Source organism: Cibotium barometz, chromosome 57, assembly GCF_041138505.1.
Source record: "Cibotium barometz isolate CiBa-2024 chromosome 57, ASM4113850v1, whole genome shotgun sequence".
NCBI classification, from domain to species: domain Eukaryota; kingdom Viridiplantae; phylum Streptophyta; class Polypodiopsida; order Cyatheales; family Cibotiaceae; genus Cibotium; species Cibotium barometz.
The window spans coordinates 6,165,453-6,186,570 of NC_141102.1; the positions used below are offsets into that span (position 1 = coordinate 6,165,453).

General features: G+C 46.9%; 1 protein-coding gene across 1 annotated transcript in view; it reads left to right on the top strand.

Moving 5' to 3' along the window:
- Window positions 1–1,179: 1,179 nt before the first annotated feature.
- Window positions 1,180–21,118, top strand: part of LOC147606356 (uncharacterized) — a 40,293-nt gene continuing 20,354 nt past the window's right edge. The window contains exon 1 of the mRNA XM_086791757.1: window positions 1,180–1,812. Coding sequence (XP_086647883.1) covers window positions 1,243–1,812 — 570 coding nt within the window. The 5' untranslated portion in view covers window positions 1,180–1,242. The remainder of the gene's footprint in view (window positions 1,813–21,118) is intronic.

The window sequence follows — 21,118 nt, forward strand, 5'->3', positions numbered from 1 at the left end:
AGTACAAGCTCTTTACTAAGAAGAGTAAATGCATATTCTTCACATACTGGATAAAATATATAGGGTACATTATCCTCAAGGATCATGAAAATCATTCCTGGAAGACTTTGGAGATATTAAGGAAGCATAAGATCTTTTTGCTAAGAAGAGTAAATGCATATTCTTCATAGATCGAATAGAATATCTAGGGTCATTGTCTTGAAGGATGGAATAGCAGCCCATCATTGGCCGACCAAAGTCCAAGTTATTATTAATTGGGTAGAACCAAAGAATGTGAAGGAAGTTTGAGGATTTCTTGGTATGATGGTACTACTATTCATCCAAAGGTATGCCAAGATTGCCTTACCCTTAATAACCCTTCTTAAGAAGAATACACCCTTCAAATGGATGCTTATGTGTTAAAGTGCTTTTGATAAGCTAAAGATTTGTTAAACCTAGTATTAAAGTTGCCAGAGTTTGACAAACCATTCGAAATTATCATCGATACAAGAGGGATTGTTATTGATGGTATTCTCATAACCTATAGCTTATGAGTCTACAAATTAAGGCCTCATGTGAACACAATTATGTAGTACATGATTTGGAGCTTTTGTTGGTAATCGTTCACACTTTGAAGATGTGGAGACACTATCTTCTTGGGTAAAATTTCACTTTGGCACTAGATCACAAAAGCTTAAAGAAATGGATTTTCACATAGAACCATTGCCAGAGGAGATGGAGGCAGACTCTACAGGAATTTTACTTTGAAATCTAGTACAAGTGTAGAAAAGAGAAATGTGGTTTTGTTGATAATCTTAGCAAAAAAGTATTCTTACTTGCTATAACTATGGTTTCTAACCCATTTCCAATAGAAATCTACAACCAGAGTGCACTAGCCATTGCAAGGAACCTAATGTTTCACGCTCGCACAAAGCACATTGAAGTGCATTATCATTATGTCAGGGAGAGGCTCATTGCAGGAGAGATTAGCATGGCTTATATCTCTACACACAACATATATGTTCACTAAGGCTCTCTCATTCAGGGAAGTTTGAAACTTTTCACAAAGCTTTGGGCTTATTGCCATTTGGGGATTGATCAGCCACATGATCCATGTACATGTTCACATCATCACTGGGATTGCTCACTAAGGTTTACAACCTTAAAAAAAAAACGCAGACTCTTTTTTTCCCTTTGTTTTGATTAATTTGAGAAAACAATTTACACCTAAGCACTCGTTTCCATGGCACCACAGACCTGTGCATGCACTTGTGCATTTTGAAATCCAGAGCTGCCCATGCACATGTGCATTTTGAAATGCAGGGCCGCTTTTCCTCTCTTCTCGCCAGACGCTTCCTGGCTCCGGCATCCCGTCTGAACTTCTTCCAAGCTTTCACTTGGCCAGGCGAGACAGCTCTCCGCGAAAACCCTTCGTTCAACGGAGAAAACCCTTTACTCCAAAGAGAAAACCCTAATCATCACGGAGAAAACCCTACTCCTAGCCCCAACTCAAACCCTAACCCTAACCACAACTTCAACCCCGAGTCGGCCTCTCTATCCGCAGAGAAGACCATATGGGCCGTTGAGCGGCTCGGCAAAGGGAGATGGTTCTCCAACCACGACAGAAATCAGGACAGAATTCCTGGCTATGTGTACGACCAGGAGGATTTCGATGCACCGCATGTGCTTATCGTCATGGACAAATATCAAATTCGTAGCCTACGGTCAAAACTGGGCGAGGAGAGGTTTCTGCGTACCGTTTTCACCTTGGAGGTTTACGATGGAATGGGCTCTCGCAGAGTTCTTTACCAACAACCAGTCATGCCCCGCAGAGTAAGCCATCAATCCTAGCTGCTCTTGCATAACGTATAGATGATGATATCCCCACATACCCCCCCCTCTATCTTCACACATGTACGCAGACACAACCTACACACATGTATGCATACACATACAAACACATATATACATACATACACACACATGTACATAGCTATGTGTGTGCACACACATAAACGTATGTATAGGTGTGGACATAAAGCTTGTGTCATGTCAAAAAACTTTACAACCATCCTTGGAGTTATTTATCAAATTGTAGTTGTTTCTTGTATAGCCACTATAGAGAAAAAGGAGTGACAATGGGGCTACCAAATTCGATTATTTGATGGGGTATCTTGGGCTTAGTTCCAATCCCCACACATAGGAGCCAACCATAGTTATCTTGCTTACACCATATATATTCCTCTTCTCCAAAAAAAAACCTCCACTTTGGGCCCCACATATCCTACTTCACCTGCATTCATTTTCATCACGATCGTGATTCCCATCTACGAAAATCACCTATTTTGTTGCACTTCTAGGCTGTAGGATCTAGATGCGAAAGGTTGAGGGCACTCTAGCAGCAACAGGACACTGCAGTCCTAGGGCCTTCCTTCTTTCACACGGCTGGAAACTATCCCACGGTCGCGTCTAGAAATCTGAGAGAAATTGCGGTCACTCTCTTTTTGTGGTAGCTAGCACATTGGAGCTTGGCGGTTGGCACTTGGTTGGCCATTGGAGGTAGGCAGTAGTCTGTTTGAGGTGTGGCCATCCCCGGGTCCCAATGTCATTGTCTTTGGGATTGCTCGAAGGCTTAATAGGTTTGGTAGTGGATTCTCCGCATCTTTACCATGGACCGGGTTCCCTCCTGCACTGTTACGGGGGGCACAGTTGCTTGGGCCATTGAGGCCGAGGCCATCATGTCATATGAGGGGGACTAGCGCTTCAAGTCTCTCATCTTCGTATTTCTGCAGTGCCAGTCTCGGCTCCATCTACGACTAGACTACAGGTTATAGCCATAGATGGGAGATTTGCAGCAGTATTGCTGCATGGCATATCTGGAGAGCTTGATGTAGCTAAGCCATCGAAGGCACCCTTACTCCGCCACAACAGAGCATCTGGCTCGATATCATTCATACCCTCCCTGGACAGTGGGGGAAGCTTTAGGGTGGTTCAGACCTTGTGCGAAAGCGTCGGGAGGCCTTTGTGAGGATTTGGTGGCATGATTCCTTTCGCACTGACATTGGTGAGCTTGCTTGGCACTATAGGCCACCTGTGTGGTTGTCATAGTCACAAGGAACGGAAGGGACGACAGTTTGGGATGCCGGGACACCATCTCGGGACGCGTCAGAAATGGGGACGGAAGGGGACGGTTGGAGGAGGGACGGGGGACGGGGACAGCTGCTGATAGGGGATGGTGTGGAGGACGGACATGTGGGGGGACGGTAGAGAGTCGTTGCGCCTTGCAACAGTCCTTTTTTTGCTCGTTTTTTGGCCGTTTGGGGACGCCTTCCCCTCTTGCCACTTGGGCCTTGGTCTTTGAGGTTTGGGCCTTGGCCCTTGAGGCTTGTGCTTGCCTCTCTCTCTTGCCTTGGCCTTTGAGGCTTGGCCCTTGCCTCTCTCTCTTGCCTATCTATATAAGAACAAGGCTACAAGGCTACGAGCGCACACACACACCTTCAAGCAACTTTCAAGTTTCAAGTCTCTTGAGTCTTTAGCACTTTGCTCATTTCTCCCTCAAGCCTCTCCCTCCCTCTCTCTCTCTCTCTCTCTCTCTCTCTCTCCCTCTCTCAAGGCTCAAGCCATCTTCAACTATGACATCCTCCTCATGTGCCGGGGCTTCCCGTAGAAGGACGACGGGATGGACATGGTGGCAGGAGGTTAACTACACCCCATCCACCCATGGAGGCGGATGCGGTTCTTGGCCATGGGCATGCAAGCTTTGCCCGTACTGGCGAATGTTTTGCGTCGACAAAGTGCGAGCCCACCTCTTGCATGAGAGTGGGCATGAGATATAGTTTTGCATGAATGTCATGCCCGAAAAGAGACGGGAACTTCTTGACAAGCTTGCCGTCTATGAGGCGGTTGAAGCGGCAAGAAGGACACCACGAGTGGCCGTGGATCCCGCGACGATGGGGAGAGGAACTTAAGCATCTACGATGGAGTCATGTGGTGGATCGGGATCATGCATGCCATCACCTTCACCATTGAGTCAGAATGTTGCTCCATCCATGACGCCGGCACTCTTCATCTCCACGGCCTCTCAACCCTTGCGTGGCCCACGGCGACAATCTACACTTGGGGAGAATTGGAACCCCAAGTTGAAGGAGGAGGTGGATATGGTGGTGGCCCGCTTCTTCTTCCACGACCACATTGCCTTTCAAGGGGCTAGGTAAGTGCAATCGATCATTGCTAATTCATCATTCATGTTTTTATCATCCTAGTCTCCTTCTCATTAGTAAATTGCTTTCTTGAATAGGTTGGAATACTTCAAGGTCATGGTTAAGAAGATTGGGGAGTATGGCTATACGTCCCCCTCATCTGAGAGCTTGCACTCTACATTGCTCGAGAAAGGGAAGCGCATTGTAGAGCAAGCGGCCGAACAACACAAAGCAGCAATGGGAGAGGAACGGAGTCTCCCTCATTGTGGATGGATGGAGCGACACCCGCAAGAGGAGTATTCATGGCGTGGTTGCATATTCCCGCGGAGAGATGTACTTCATCTCATCTCATGATGCATCCGGCATCGGGAAGAGCACGGATGTGCTTGTGGCGGAGTGGGCTACCACCATGGAGATCATTGGCCCCGAGCATGTAGTGGGCTTTGTTGCGGATGGGGAGCCTTCCAATAGGGCGGCAGGAGCTATCCTCCAAGTTATGTATGGACATGTCACGGTGTCCTTTTGTATGGCTCATTGTCTAAACAACCTCCTCAAGGACATAGGGCCATTGCCATGGATTAGCTTGCTCATTGAGGAGGCCAACACCATGGTCTCCTTTGTCCTCAACCACCAAAGACTTTGGCATGAGTTGAACAAGAGGTCCTCTTTCTCAGATATTCCAACACCATGTTGGGCCGGTTGAAGGATTGTAGCGGTGCTTTGAGGGGGCTTTTCCTTAGCGACGATGAGTTTGTCGACATGCAAGAGTCCCGTACAAACACTGGCCAAGAGTGTAGGTTAACGGGCGGATGATGCCTCTTGGTGGGAGCGTGTGAAGACCACGGATGCTATGGTGAGTGTCACCAATTGGCCGACCATTTGGTCCATTCCTAGTTTTCGCGTCTCGTTCACTTGAGGCCAGGCCGGTGTCTCATGTGAAGAGGCCAGTATTTTGCTGACATGGACGGGAGCCAGACTGGTGCCACCCGTGTGTTAGCAGGATGGTGTCGTATGGACGGGAGCCAGATCAGTGCCACCCGTGTATGACCTGGACTGTGTTCGATCCATGGGACTGTCACGCCATGGAAGAGCCAGTATTCGTGCCGTGTTTCACCTATGGGACTGTCACACCATAGGGAAACTCGTGCCTGGAACTGTGTCTTACCTATGGGACTGTCACTCCATAGGAAGACCAGGTTTTTATGTTTTATGTCGTGCCAGTTTTGTGCCGACAGATATTTTGTACATGTTCCATGAACGGGAGATATGTCCATGTTACTTTTTTTTGCACATGCACACATATTTTGCATGTTTGAAACTGTTTTCGCATGACATGTATTTGTGTGTTTGCCTGCCTGACGTGTTACTGAGCGGGGACGCCTGCCAGTGAGTCGTGAAGTTTGCCCTGTATGCTGACAAGTTTCGGTGCATGTGAACAGGTGGTAAGTATATGGTACTTGTTGTTTTAATATTTAAATTCTAACCCCTTTGTTTTATAAGGTTAGGGGTTCACACTTATTTAAAGTGGGCACCCCCTTTGGGCACCCACTTAGGGGCCAAGGTGGGGAGCCTCACTTTTAAGTGAGTGTGGGGGTGGGCATGGTCACCAACCCCCACTAATCCCCCACATGCATGCGTGGGTATCTCTAAGGTTATCTTCACTTCAATTTTTATTAAATATGGCTCTCCATCAAGCGTAAAAAAAAAAACATCGCATCTACCTGGCGTTGATCCATCACCCATCGCTTCACCTTACGTGAGAATCGGCTACCATCTCTAGAAGCGGCGCACGTTTTGCTTGAAGGCGGCTATCTTTTCTGTACTCTCTGCTGGCTACGCCTCTTTTTCTACAGGCGGCCAGCACAGACTGCAGGTGTGCTACACACAGGCTGCGCATGTTTCTTTGAGGCGGCTGATGTACTGTTGCAGGCGACTGCTTCAACCTCTTCCGCACGGGCGCATGCCTTTATTGCTGGCGACTGACTCTGCACTACTGGCTGCAACCAAACTCACTGCAGGCTCAACATTGGCCGACCATTTGGTGACAGTGAGGCCCATAGTCCACCTATTGAGGATTGTAGACGCTATGCAACCATGCATAGGCAAGGTCTACGAGGTCATGGATCGCATGATAGAGAAGCTGAAAGACTTCGTACTTGATGATTACAAATACGAGGAGATCCATGCCTTGTGTCTAGGAAGGTGGAATTCCTACTACTCTCCATTGCATGCAGCAGCTTATGTGGTGGACCTAGAATTCCAAGGCAACAAGCAGGAGAGCGACCGAGAGGTGAGTGCTGGATGGAGGATCATCTTGGACCGTCTTGTGTCTGATGCATCGGTTAGGCGCAAGATTAGGGAACAGCTTTCCATGTACGTGTCATTTCATGGCTCCTATGGCTGTCATGATGCACAAATCGACAACTCCAAAGTTGGTGTTGCTCTATGGTGGGAGGACTTTGGTTCGGATGGACTAGAGCTACAGTAGCTGGCCATCCGCATACTGAGTCAGGCCGTTAGCTCCTCTTGCTTGGAGCAACTTTGGAGTACTTACAGCTACATTGCCTCTAGGAAGAGGAACTGACTTGGGGTAGAGCGTGCCAATGACCTTGTCTTTGTCAGCGCGAACTTGCGAATGCTTTGCAAGAGCGTGACCAAGAAGGCAGATCCTTTCACTGAGTGGGAGATGAGTCAACAAGAAGAGCAACAAGAGAATGAGGGGCAGCAACAGCAGCATGCCAGTGAGGATGAGCTTGACGCTCCTTTGGCACAAGCTACCCATGACCATGAGGCGTACACTTCACGTGGATGATCATTCATGGATCTTGATTCATGGGCCTTACTACTTAGCTCTAGCCTGTAGCCTCTAGGCTTTAGCACTTTTTGTTATTGACTCATTTGAGTCCTTCCATGTATTGTGCCTCCTTAAGGCTTAGTATTGACTCTTGAGTCATGATTCATTTTGTATCTACTTAATTATTAATACAATCAATCGTTAACGCCTTCACTCTTTGATCGGCGTATTTTGTCAATATGACTCAAAAGCTTACCATTTTAGTGTAAATTTGTGCTCCTTTTGATGTACTTCTAAAGTAGAATAAGTGTAGAGTAGAAAAACTTAAAAAAAAAGTATTTTTTGAGTGCCGTTCCTGTTAGAAGTCATCTCCTGTCTATTTGTATACACCAGGGCCTTTGTTGTGGGTGTGCCTGCCCTTATGAGGTGTTTTATCATTTTTCCACACTCCCCGTATTTTTTCCCTATTTTTTTCCATTTTTCCTAGTGGTGGGAGGGTTGCCAGAGGATGCCAGATGCACTCCAGTGCTGGCCGACCGGATGTTCATCAGTCGTGGGCTTCAGGGCTGCTGGCCGACTGGATTTCATCAGTCGTGGGCATCTGTATGCTGGCCGACTGCATTTATGCAGTCGTGGGATTTTTTCTTCAGTCTTGGGTACTCTTTCTGCTGGCCAACTGCCCTCTCTGGGATGTATATATAGCCCCTCAGCCCCCACCACTTTCTCATTCAGTTTTTCCGGGATCTTGTGTATAGAGAAGAGTTTACACACCTATCTCTTTGTGTTTCTTGTGCTGTTTATTTTCTGCAGTCTACTTGCTCTTGTCTACCCAAGTTTGGTTATCATTTCCGCTGCATATTCTGACATGGTATCAGAGCCCTAGGCTCTAGGAGATCTTGGGTGTTTTCTGAGCAAGAGGGGGAGCAACAGGTTGCTGATTGGTGGACTGTTTCGGGCTGAACGGGAAGAGAAGGTGCAGGAGGAAGGCGGGCAAAGGTGCTGGACAGCCACTTGCAGATTTTCAGATTTTTTTTTCCCACCCACCCACCCTTTCAGGTTACTCTCCGCGATGGCAGATTTACTAGAGATGGCTGAGAAGCACGTGAAGATTCCGACTCTCCCCACGTTCCCAGTGGATCGTCAGTTGGACGGGTCCAATTACGGCATCTGGAAGGTCATGATGGAGTCAGTTCTGGAGTCATATGACCTTGCTGATTTTATTATCATCGGGGTGCCACGGCCGGAAGCTGAGGAAGGGGAGTTATTATCGACGAGGAAGGACCGAGAGGCACAGGCACACATGTGGGATCGTGTCAACGCCAGGGTCCGGTCGTTTATTTTCCTCAATTGCACACCACAAGTGATCAACCATGTGAAGCACATGACGCTGGCGAGAGGCATATGGGAGCACTTGGCTTCTTTGTATAACAGGGTGTCACCCATGAAAAGGATATCCTTGGAAGTGCAGATGCGGGTTATGAACCCTGCAAAGTCTTCGACGATGCGGGAACACATCAACAAGCTGCAGGCCCTTCAGCAGGAAGTCCTTCAAGCTGGGAAAGAGATATCATCCGAAGATATGGCCATCACTTTACTTTCCCACTTACCTGGTCAGTATTCTGCTTTCTATTCCTCGTTGATCACGAGTGGCAGGCTCAGCACCATTACTTGGGAGGAGCTTGTGCCAATGGTTTTGGACCAGGAGGAACGTTTCACGAACCCTCCTCACGGCGGAGGTTCGGAGGCCTTAACTGGCCAACGGTCGAAAGGCCGTAATACCAACAAGGGCAAAGGGAAGGCTTCACCGGAGAAGTCTTCTGAGAAGAAGCCTGATCCAGAACGAGAGAAGCTGAAGGCCGAAAGATCTTGTAATGATTGTGGCGAGAAAGGCCACTACTGGAGGAAGTGCCCTAAGCGGACAGGGAAGAGTGCTGATTCCTCAGCCTCAGCTGCGAAGACTCCGGCATTTGTGCACTTAGAGATGGTGGACTCCGATGCTTCATCATCTTCGAGCGAGGAAGCAGTTGGCTTCACCGCGAAGGATACCCGGGAATGGATTCTAGGACCAGATCGGGTGACATCTTGCTACTTTATTGTTCGACGGAGGACAATGCGGTGGACCTCTTCACGAAGTCTCTACCTCAGGCTACGCTCAGGCGGCACTCCAGCTCCCTTGGGTTGGTTTCACAGCCAGGAGCTGAGAGGGGGTGTTAGAAGTCATCTCCTGTCTATTTGTATACACCAGGGCCTTTGTTGTGGGTGTGCCCGCCCTTATGAGGTGTTTTATCATTTTTCCACACTCCCCGTATTTTTTCCCTATTTTTCCCATTTTTCCTAGTGGTGGGAGGGCTGCCAGAGGATGCCAGATGCACTCCAGTGCTGGCCGACTGGATGTTCATCAGTCGTGGGCTTCAGGGCTGCTGGCCGACTGGATTTCATCAGTCGTGGGCATCTGTATGCTGGCTGACTGCATTTATGCAGTCGTGGGATTTTTTCTTCAGTCGTGGGCACTCTTTCTGCTGGCCGATTGCCCTCTCTGGGATGTATATATAGCCCCTCAGCCCCCACCACTTTCTCATTCAGTTTTTCCGGGATCTTGTGTATAGAGAAGAGTTTACACACCTATCTCTCTGTGTTTCTTGTGCTGTTTATTTTCTGCAGTCTACTTGCTCTTGTCTACCCAAGTTTGGTTATCATTTCCGCTGCATATTCTGACAGTTCCCTCCCCCGTCCCGGTTCCCTACTTATGGCCGTCCCCCGTCCCTTGTGACTGGTGGTTGTTTCCCCTTTCTCCCATTGTATAAGATAGCCTTCTCCTCCTAGAGTGGTCAGCGGGAGGAGAAGAGCATCCTCCTCCCTCTTTATGTTTCTTGACTCTTGCTTTGTAACGATTCGGTGTTTTTCTCTTGACATTATGCAAGTGTGCACGGGAACATGGTGGACATTGTGAATGGCACCAGTTTGGGGCAATAGACAGATTGGTTCAGCTATTGGGGTCAAAGATGACTCTAGGCATTTAATAAGGTCCTTTTGCAACCCCATGTGGGGGGGGAAGGGGACAAAGGTTTAAAACCTTTAAAAATATGAAAGAATACCCCCTTTTTGGAATCGTGGCCCTTTTGGGAGGGGCTACGCTATTATTGGGGGGAGTGCTTTTGGGAAAAGTCGGCTGCATGCTGAGGGGGCACAGACGCTTATGGAGGGACTTGCGGCTGCAGAGAGAGGCTTTTTTCTTGGTGAAAAGCAGGGGGGCAGAACAGCACGTGGGGTCTCTCTCTCTCTCTCTCTCTCCTGCTAGGGCCGGCTGCATCTACATGTGTACGTTTTTCTCATGAGGGGGCTGTTGGCTGCGGGTACACGCCTTCTTCTTTCTCATGAGGGGGCTGGTGGGTTGGGCTGTAGGAAAAGGAGAGCTGAGCAAGGAGTGTAGAGTCGAGCTGGACAACAGGCTCATCCACGGGCTTCTCTCCCTCTCTTGCTACAAGTCGGGTAGCAGCACACACAGGGCCCTTTCTTTTGTGCAACAGACCGGCAGCCTGAACTGCCATGTCTCTCTCTCTCTTGCTAGGAGGCGGGGCTGGATTGAGCACGCTTTCTCTCTTTGAGGAATGGCAGGGCTGGACAGTAGGGAGCTTTGGGTTGGATAGTAGCCTTGCCCAAGGGAGAGTGGATTCCAGGGACTGTTTATAGGCTGTTTTGGTTGGCTGCAAGTACAGGTCACTTGGATGTGTTTCCTGGCATGGAAGTGATGCAAGCTCGCATGGGTGCATGTTCATAGAGCAGATTGCTTTCTTCTTGCTTGAAAGGAAAAGAGGGACCTACAGTTGTGGGCATATCTATGTTCCCGGATGTTTCATGAGGAAACAGGTCACTAGATGTATGCCATTGTTGGCACTGTATTTGGATGATGCTTTGTATTGTTCTGTGTGGAAACAAGACAAAGGTTTCAAGGGGAAACAAGCCTAAGGGTTTCATGTGGAAACAAGTCGTAGGTTTCTCGAGGAAACATGTTTTTGGTTTCTCCAGGAGATAGGTCACATGTAGGCATTGAATACAGGCATTGACACATGTTTTGTACAGCCTTGTTGGTGATTGGATAGGGGTCGGCTGAGGTGGATAGTATCCTTGGAAGGCAGAGAGAGTTGATACAGGTGTGTCGACTGAATGGTATGCTGTGCTGTGATGCGAGTTCTCTTTTGGGAAACAGTTTGGAGTCTTTGTTGTGATGCAGGAGCACTGGATGTGTCAGGGTGTGATGCTGTTCATAGGGTGAGAGGCTATGGATGGTTGTGGCAGCCTTGATTGTGGGAGAAAGCTTCTGTATACAGGACTCAATGTGAAAGAGTCTTTTGATGTGAACACTAGTTGGACTTGTTTGTGGATGCCGAGTGGACAAGAAGCCATGATGCAGGGTCTTTGCAGGCTTTAGGAGTTCTACTATGATGGCTGAGTTTCTTGCCTTATTGTAATCAAAGCTCTTATAATCAATTAAAGAAATACCACACGAGCGTCACTGTGTTTTGGGGCCAATCGGTGTTCGTGTATTGTTTGCAAGAGCACTCTAGCTCCCCTTGTTTGTTTTCCTTTTCTAGGTCTTCAAAGGTGTTGAATTGTTTTGTGTGCAAGTTTGTTTTTGCACTGCTCTTTGGTTTTGTCAGAAAACCAAGGCCGGTTTACAAGGTTCCGTTGCCGGGACATCGTCGACTTTCTCAAGGAGGTGAGCCCGTGGTTGCTCTTGCTGGGACAATCACCAACTTTCCTAAGGGGGCGAACTCGTGGTTGTCTCATGAGAGTCATATCAAAAGCTTCAACATGTGGAAAGTGAAAAGGAAGTGCAGGACTGTAACTGTATGAGGTGAAGAGTAAAAGTTGAAGAGGAAGCTCAGGAGAAAAGACACCAAGGACAAGAAGTAGTCAGCCAGGAACAAGAAACAGTTGAAGTGTTGTGGTGTAAAACTTGGGTTGAAGGCTATGGCTTTCGACACTTTGTTACCGGTGGTATCTTCACGGATGCTTCATGGGTTCGGAAGGCAGCTTCTTCCTTTGTTTAGCAGTGGTGATCTACTATGTTTCATCGAGGACTTGTGCTTACCACTTGGGTGGAGTGCAAGCAGGTTTTGGGTACTTGAGGATCATCAGATGAAGCTTAGACGGAAGTGGAGGAACTTGATGAGGTTCCTATTCCCGAGCAGATACTGGCACATAAGGAAAGAAAGGTACAAGGTAAAGTTTCCCGTCGCTATCTTGTGAAGTTCAAGAACTATTCACCGATGGATGCGAAGTGGATGGAGGAGAGTGACTTAGTAGATTCACTTAGGTATTGCAGCTTTATCTTGATGCCTTCGAGTTAGAGCCGACTCTTGCTATGGCTCATTCAGGTTCAGCTGAGTTTGGGTCTGGAACATTGCTTGATGCTCAAGAGGGGGGTAGCACCTCCGCTCCCTTGTTACAAAGAGGCTCAATTGTCATCTAGGAGTCGCTTGGTGACATCTTTGTATTCACCCAAAGGTACTGACAGCTGACAGTACGTCTGCTTATGGGACTTCTATGATATTGTGTACTAGTCACATGAGATGGTAGAGTTGGGTATGGTTCACAGTCGGCCGCACCATGAACTATAACTGCAACTATGGATAACTCTGTCTATATCTATGGGTAACAGAGATGGTTTTTGCCTTTGGAATAATATATGACTGCGGAAGATTGGGATGTTGGTTTGGTTGTTCTTGCCCACAGTGTTGGTCAATTGGATATTGAGATGATGCTATTTGTGGAGCTGGTCTCCTTTGGAATGGCATGGTTTGGTTGAGCTCAAAGTCTGCGGCAACCTGAGCTAACACTTCGAGACTCTATGGAGGGCGTAAGTCTTGCGAGCAGTCCTAGAGTTGGTTTGGTTCATGGATATATGGATCGAACTCTATTTGTGCATTTATGCATACACTTTCTGAGGTATTGTTTTATTATGGTGCCATTGGATCCTGGTACAATTGAGAATACATTGGGAATACTCCGGATCGTGTTGTGTGAGGCATTTATGTTGGTATGATACATCAGGTACTTTACTATGTTCATGGTGTACCATAGTTCATAACATTCGCGTTTGCTTCATGAAGCAAACATTTGCAACATACGCGTTTGAAACTCGTCTTTCATACTTGCTTTTTTTTATAATGCTTTTCTAAGGTTTTACGTTTCTTGAAATTTGCTACGTTTTTTTAATTGAAAATCGGTCCACGCAATGAGCATTTATGTAACTTGTAAGTGATAACGTTGTAAGTTTTTATAATGGAACTTGGAGAGCTTGAGTTTACAATGTATATTTGTATCTATTTGTCTTAATCTCGTCCTTTCTATGAGGTATTATATTGGTCACGTATGTTACTCGACGTGGGATTGAAACATACTCGAAACATTCTTACATACCCGAATGCGTATGCGTTTGCTAAACGTATGTTATGAACTATGTGGTGTACCACTAATTGTGGCTCTTGTGGGATGGCCATGAGCAGAGTGGGTAAAGCATCAAGAGGGACATATGTGGAAAGTACTTAGTGGATGTATTGTTTGTGTGCATTGAGTTCTTTCATATGCTCATGATGTATCACCAGTCGTGGGTCCTGCGGGATGCCCATGGGCGTAAGGCTTGCGAGCAGCCCTTAGACTGTTACTTTAGAGTAGGTAACGCATCTTGAGGAGCATATTGTTTGCGAATGCATGTGTGTCATGCATAGGTGTGTCATATGTAGAATGATGCATGGGTTTGTTTTTGGCTAACACAGGTTAGGTGTTTCCACTTGGTGTTAGACTTTTGCTGTAGGTTCTGAAGAAACAAGTAAGAGTTGTTTGCCACTTTGACTTGACGGTGTGGCCATATTGTGCAGGATGATTGTTTCATCGCCCAGATGCACTTGAGGGCCATTGCTTTTGTCATATGGGGCGTCTTTGCTCATTGGATGCCTACTGTGCCATTGAGTGCAACGGAGGACGCTTGCCATTTTTCAAGAGGGGGGTATGTTACGACCCTGTGTTTTTCTCTTGACAGTATGCAAGTGTGCACGGGGACATGGTGGACAGTGTGAATGACACCAGTTTGGGGCCAAGTGATTAACGTCCTTTCTCATAATCCATGGGGACAAAGGGGTTTGGAGGGGACAAAGGTTTAAAAGCCTTTAAAAATAAAAGAACCCCTTTTAGGGGATAATCGTGGCCCTTATGCTATTATTGGGGCCTATACTTCTTTTGGAGGGAGTCGAGCTGCAGCTTCAGGCGCGTGTGCTTTTTGGCTCGTGGAAAAAGGTCTGGCAGGCTGGTCGGGCCAGCAGACTGATGCGCTTCATTCTTGGGGAAAAAGTCGGGCAGCTGCAGAGGGGCTCTCTCTCTCTCTCCTTGGAAGGCTGGTGGTTTGGGCTGCAGGAAACACAGGGCTGTCCACGCCTTTGGGGAGGAGGTCGGGCTGCAGCACGTGCACTTTCCCTTTTGGCTACTGGCGGGCTGGTTGCAGGAGGTGCAGTACGACAGGTTTTGCTCCTCCTTGTGGCTACTGGTGGGTAAATTGCAGGTAGTGCACAGTGAGCAGGAGGCGGGGCTGGACTACGTTTGCTCCCTCTCTCTCTGTCTCTCTTTGGACAGCTAGTGGGCAGACCGCAGGCAGTGCACAGCTCAGCAGCAAGAGTCGGGCTGGACTGCTCTCCCTCTTTGGCTGGCTAGGAGTCGGGCAGCATATATACATGCTTTGGCTCTCTTAGAAAAGGGGACTGGCAGCTGGGGAGATGTGCTTTCTCTCTTTTTGAGGACTCGCAGAGTTGAACAGACTTTTCTCTCTCTCTCTCTCTCTCTCTCTCTCAGTACTTTTTCATTTTATACCCCCAGTATGGTACAGGATGGAGCTAGCTAGGTTGCATATCATGATTGTATACTCCATGCATATAGCTTTGCATTCTCCTAGTAGTAGAGCTCCATCCCCTGCACACCCAGATTCAGCTTTTTTTTGTTCAGTACTTTTTCATTTTGTTGGGATGACAGAGGATACCCCATACACGTACTCCGATTTGTCTCATAGGCCGAGTTCGGTCTTTTGGAAGACGTTAATAAAATCTTTCTTTCTCTCTCTCTCTCTCTCTCGTTTGGAAGAGGGGCGGGCAAAACTGCAAGAGGACAAGAGGGCCACTTTGAGACTGTTTATGGGCTGCATGGGTTTCCGGCTGCAAGTATAGGTCACTTGGATGTGTTTCCTGGCATGGAAGTGATGCAAGCTCGCATGGGTGCATGTTCATAGAGCAGATTGCTTTCTTTTTGCTTGAAAGGAAAAGAGGGACTTACAGTTGTGGGCATATCTATGTTTCCAGATGTTTCATGAGGAAACAGGTCACTGGATGTATGCCGTTGTTGGCACTGTATTTGGATGGTGCTTTGTATGGTTCTGTGTGGAAACAAGACAAAAGGTTTCAAGGGGAAACATGCCTAAGGGTTTCATGTGGAAACAGGTCGTAGGTTTCTCGAGGAAACATGTTTTTGGTTTCTCTAGGAGATAGGTCACATGGAGGTAGTGAATACAAGGATTGACACATGTTTTGTACAGCCTTGCTGTTGATTGGACAGGGGTCGGTTGAGATGGATAGTATCCTTGGAAGGCAGAGAGGGTTGATACAGGTGTGTCGACTGTATGCTATGCTATGCTATGATGCGAGTTCTCTTTTGGGAAACAGTTTGGAGTCTTTGTTGTGATGCAGGAGCACTGGATGTGTCAGGGTGTGATGCTGTTCATAGGGTGAGAGGCTATGGATGGTTGTGGCAGCCCTGATCGTGGGAGAAAGCTTCTGTACGCAGGACTCAATGTGAGAGTCTTTTCATGTGAACACTAGTTGGACTTGTTTGTGGATGCCGAGTGGACAAGAAGCCATGATGCAGGGTCTTTGCAGGCTTCAGGAGTTCTACTATGACGGCTGAGTTTCCAGCCTTATTGTAATCAAAGCTCTTATAATCAATTAAAGAAATACCGCAAGGGGCGCCACTGTGTTTTGGGGCCAATCGGTGTTCGTGTACTGTTTGCAGGAGCACTCTAGCTCTCCCTGTTTGTTTTCCTTTTCTAGATCTTCAAAGGTGTTGAAGTATTTTGTGTGCAAGTTTGTTTTTGCACTGTCCTTTGGTTTCGTTTGAAGACCAAGGCCGGTTTAGAGATCATTTAGCAGCTAATCAATTCATTCATCAATTTAATTTTCATTTTCCTTTAGCTAGGATCATAGACCCTCAGGATAGAGTCCACATAGCGACTCCCCACCTTACGGGTGAGGCAGTTACTTGGTGGCAGCATTGGTCTAGTCTTCATACATACCAGACCACAGGTGTCACAGCTTTTAGCTGGGATACATTTGTCCATGACCTAAAACCAGATTTCTCCCTCCCCAGTATATGACCAGCTTGGCAGACGAGTTCTATAGACTCAAATAGAATGGGTCACCGTGCTTCAGTTTTCCGGAAAGGTTATAACTTTAGCACAACAGTTACGGCTATCTAAGCAGGCCAAGATGGATCAATTTATTCGTGGATTAGATCCTAACATCCGGTTCACAGTTTGCAACTTTGAACCCAGCACATATGACGGGGCTTTGACTCTCGTTCAAAATGAAGAAATAAGAATGAACGGAGGCAAGGCCAAACAACCGCAGTCTAGTATGAAATCCCAACCGGGGAAGGGTAATTCGTCTTCTAAAGACACTAAGACAGACAACAGTCCTAGCTCTAGTTCAGGGGGTAAGGAATCCAAGCCTAAGAAAACCCCCCTGAGGAAAAGCCTAAAGCAGGCATCACTAGAGGTTATCTTCCTCCAGAGGAGCAAAGAAAGTACCAATTAGACTACAGATATTTTTTCTGTCAGACCATTGGGCATGGTAATAAGGATTGTTCAAAATGGCAAGTGGAGCAAGCCTCCAAAGAGCCTTCTGCTACAGTTGCCACAGTATCCCCCGCTCCTCCAGACCCGCCTGTTGCCACCAATGCGGTTCAGACCTTACCTTCTATGCATCTCATGCCATCCATGGTGCTTGATGCTAAGTAGGAGGGTGAGGCTACAACCACACAGAAAAGCCTGATTCGAGCTTATGGCTCTGTCAAGGGCCGCTAGTTCATAATCCTTTTTGACATGGGCAGTTATGAGAATGCCATCTCTCCCCAATTGGCTATCAATATGAGTTGTACCTTAGTGCCCTATCATTTGGAGGTGGATGGGTTTACACCTGGTCTCTACACCCACATTTCTCAAAAGGCACAACAGTTTTCTTTTCAGGTTCAAAAGGCCTCATTCCAACAAGATTTCATTGTCTCTCCTCTTTTGGGGTGTGACATGATCTTAGGAATCTCTCGGTTTCGTCACTATGAACCTATTCCAAATTGGGGACAGGACAACTTTATTATCTCTAAAGGTTTTCCTGAGCTTATCATGATTCTTGGGGATAGGAGCATTCTTGGCATTCCTATGATTTCTTATCTCCAGGTCCGACGAGCTATCCGCAAGGAAGCGGAAGAAGCATTGATTTATGCTCAGGCAACTTCTATCTCATCGATAACCGTTGTCTCATCTTCTTTTTTAGTCCCTCAGTTGGCAGATCTTCTATCTCATTCAGACATTTTACAAGGATGATCTCCCACCCAGTATTCCACCCTCTCGTCTTGAGGTCATCATATCGATTTGGTCCCTAGGGCAGAACCTCCTAGCAAGTTTTCCTATCTTCTTTCCAAGACTTTCAAGGGCAAGCTAGAACAACAGTCAATATTTAAACATTTGAAACCTATGGACGAGTTTTCACAGTCAACACACACCACCAAGCACTTAATTGGCTCTTGACGATGCCAAGTGCCCAGTGGAGTGATCATCACACTAGAGAGGGTCAGCTCTTCCACGAGTTTGGAGGAATGATCAAGTACATCCCTCGTCAGCATAACCCAATAGCATATGTTCTTAGTAGAAAGACCTGTATCCAGACCATTCAGGAGTCTACCATTCTCAAAATCTCTGAAAAAGACTTGGATACCATGACCAATCCACATGTCGATTCCGCAGAGTTTGGTACTCAACCCAGTTTGGTCCTCAATTCGGAGCTTGGCCATTATTCAGTTCACAGACAGGCACATAAGTCTAGACGAGATGTCCACTTCAAGGAAGGGGATTGAGTCTATCTGCACATCATGAAATCGAGATTGAAGCAAGTGGGCAAACGTTGTTCCAAGCTTTCTTTCCATAGTTTTGGACCTTTTTCAATAGTTAAAAAGATAAGTGATGTCTCCATGAAGTAAAAGTTGCCTAACAGTTGGACAATGCATGATGTTTTTCATATTTCTTGACTAAAACCATATCTTGGTCCAGAAGTGTTCGATGTTTCAGATGACCGCAGCCAAACGCGGTAGACGAAGCATAAGTCATTGAGCCTGAGCAGATCCTTCTTCATTGTTGGAAGCATGGTTCTGGTCGAAGAATACGTCAGTTCTACACGAAGTTCCGAGATTGAGGTATCCACAAAGCTGTTTGGCTAGACGAGGAGTTCTTTCAAGAGTACCCCCAATTATTGGCGGACTACTGGGAAGCCATGAATCTGTTGCCAAGCTAATCAGGAGGGAATGTCACATGCACTCTGCACTGTAGTGCATGGTGACAAGATGGCTCATCATCATCAGTGCAACATTGTTCAGTATTAGTACCCTTTCGGATGATATTTGTTGTACGCCGTGACCCCATTGTAATCCTCAGTCCAGGATATGTCAGGCACGAGCTACGTAGGTCATTCCTTAGCCATAGTGAGTCAATCAATTAGTCAAGTCCCTTACCCCACTTGGAGAGAATCATTCATGCATGTAAAGTCAATAGAAACCTTAGGGTTTGCATTAGAAAGTATTCTGCATATTGCATATCATTCATCCCATATGCACTTAGATCACATAGACCATTGCAGAAGCCTTGAAATATCATTTGGTATTTTTAGGATATTTATTAACATTTATCTAGCATTTTTTCCATATTTTCTAGCATTATTTCAGCATTTAATACCATTATTTATCATGAACAAGTCGTGTAGCAAAACAAGCTACTCTCGGCCAGCTTCATAGCCAACCGACCAGCACTTGGGAGCATATAAATAGGTTTGCTTTTGCACCATTCCATCCATCATCTCATAATTCAGCCATCAAGCATCAAGCGTTGGAGCCTTCAGTATAAGGAGCATCAACGATTGACCATTCAACATATTGAGCACTTCAACCATCAGTGTTTTCAGCCAGCGTTTCATCCTACAACATCTAGGAGCATCAATGCATGAGCACTCAGCCTCCATCAGTAAAATGCAACAGTTCACAGCATTCAGCCCATCAGAAGACCTTAAGTTTTTTGCATAGAACCAGTTTTCAGCATTCATATCATCGTTTTATTCCCGCACTCTGGTGAAGGTAACCCGCATACATTCATTCATTTCAGCATTCATACATAGCTTAGAATAGTCCCAAATAGTCCATACCTCAGCCTCAAATTTGCAGCCTTCTCTCATTCCATTGGGGAGAGTGCATAGGCTCGAGATCGGTGCTTCTGCAGCCGTGTACAATTCAGCCCGACTCTTGGTCCTCCGAGATCTTGCGTTTGGCTTATCGTAAGTCCAAAGTCATTCTCTTCAAAGTAATAAAAGCAAATACTATTCCGGTAACGAGATAGGGGGCTCTTTAGTGGGTAATTTGGGACCCAATCTGGTGTACAATTTCTCTCTCTCTGGGAGGACACACAGTTGACAACCCAGTAGCAGGCACCCCGTGGGACTCTAGTTGAGAGAGCTATCTAGTTGGGCAGATCCAGACGCCCGAGGGTTCGCGGATCCTCACATCAGAGGCGGTGCCTACACCGGAGGATTAGAGCATCATTGTGAGGCATCGGGCTCGTCCAACCAGGCATCTCACTATGGCAGATATCTGTTGGGGTAAAGGCATTATGCCCACCCTTATAGTGTGTACAAGCCCATAAGTTTTATAGTACATAGTACACTTAGTACTTTTAATGTACTAAGTGCACTATATGCACTAGAGCAAATATACATGTGTGATAGGGGAGTCACACACTCATACTTTGTGAGTTGACTTATCCCCACATGTCTCTCTCTCTCTCTCTCTCTCTCTCTCTCTCCCTTCTTCTCTGTATGTGTCTCCCACATGAAACCCTAAGTGTTTCAGCTGAGCTTCTTTAGCTCCTTCAATTGGTATCAGAGCTTGATCACCTCTACAGTCCTGTCAGGTCAACAGCTATCCACCACTGCTCTCTGCTGTCAACTGCAGACGCTACAGCCACGTCAAATACCTGGTCACACCAGACGGCTGCAGTATAGGCTACAACACAGTTCATGGCCTCTACCCAGTCGCCTTCTCTCGGCTGACCCCAACGCCTGCACACGACAGCGCTCCACCAAGGCTGTCTCCAGTGCTCACGACACACACGGCTGTTCACCGCACAGGCCACACCGTCGGCAGTAGCTAACTCGACTGCTAAAACTGCGCCACGATACTGCTGTTTCAGACTGTCCATGATGGCGCACCTGTGCCCAACGTTGATTTCCTGCAGCTGGTGACCTGTAGCCACACCACTCGACACCTGCTCGCCTTGCACGTGTTCCAACTGCCAGCAGCCAGACGCTTGATCCAGATACTGTACCTGCAATCTTACAGCAGTTTTCAGACAACAGTACACAGCAGTTTTCAAAGCTCCACAGCTAACAACACCAGCCCAAGAGTTGCTCACACAGCAGCATCCGTACCTGCACAGCAGCAGCAGCAGCAGCACACTAGTCAGCAAATACGACGTCCCCTTTCCTGCAACAGAAATCAAGAAATTCAGTTTGCAAATCGCAAGAAATCAGAAATTTCAGAGGTATTTGCTTCAATTTTGGGATTCGCATGTCCATTATCATCAATTGAGCAGGTACAGGTCCTAATGGCTCAGATTTGAGCACAATTGGCAACATTTGGTGACATTGGTCACATTCCGGGTCAATTGGCAGGAAATTGGGTGTTAACATTTGGGGTTTTTGATGTAATTGTGCCATTGGGCATTCATACATGTTGTATGATGTGAGCAATCTCACATTCGGGGCTAAATTGTAGGAAATTGGAGTGCAAATCAAAG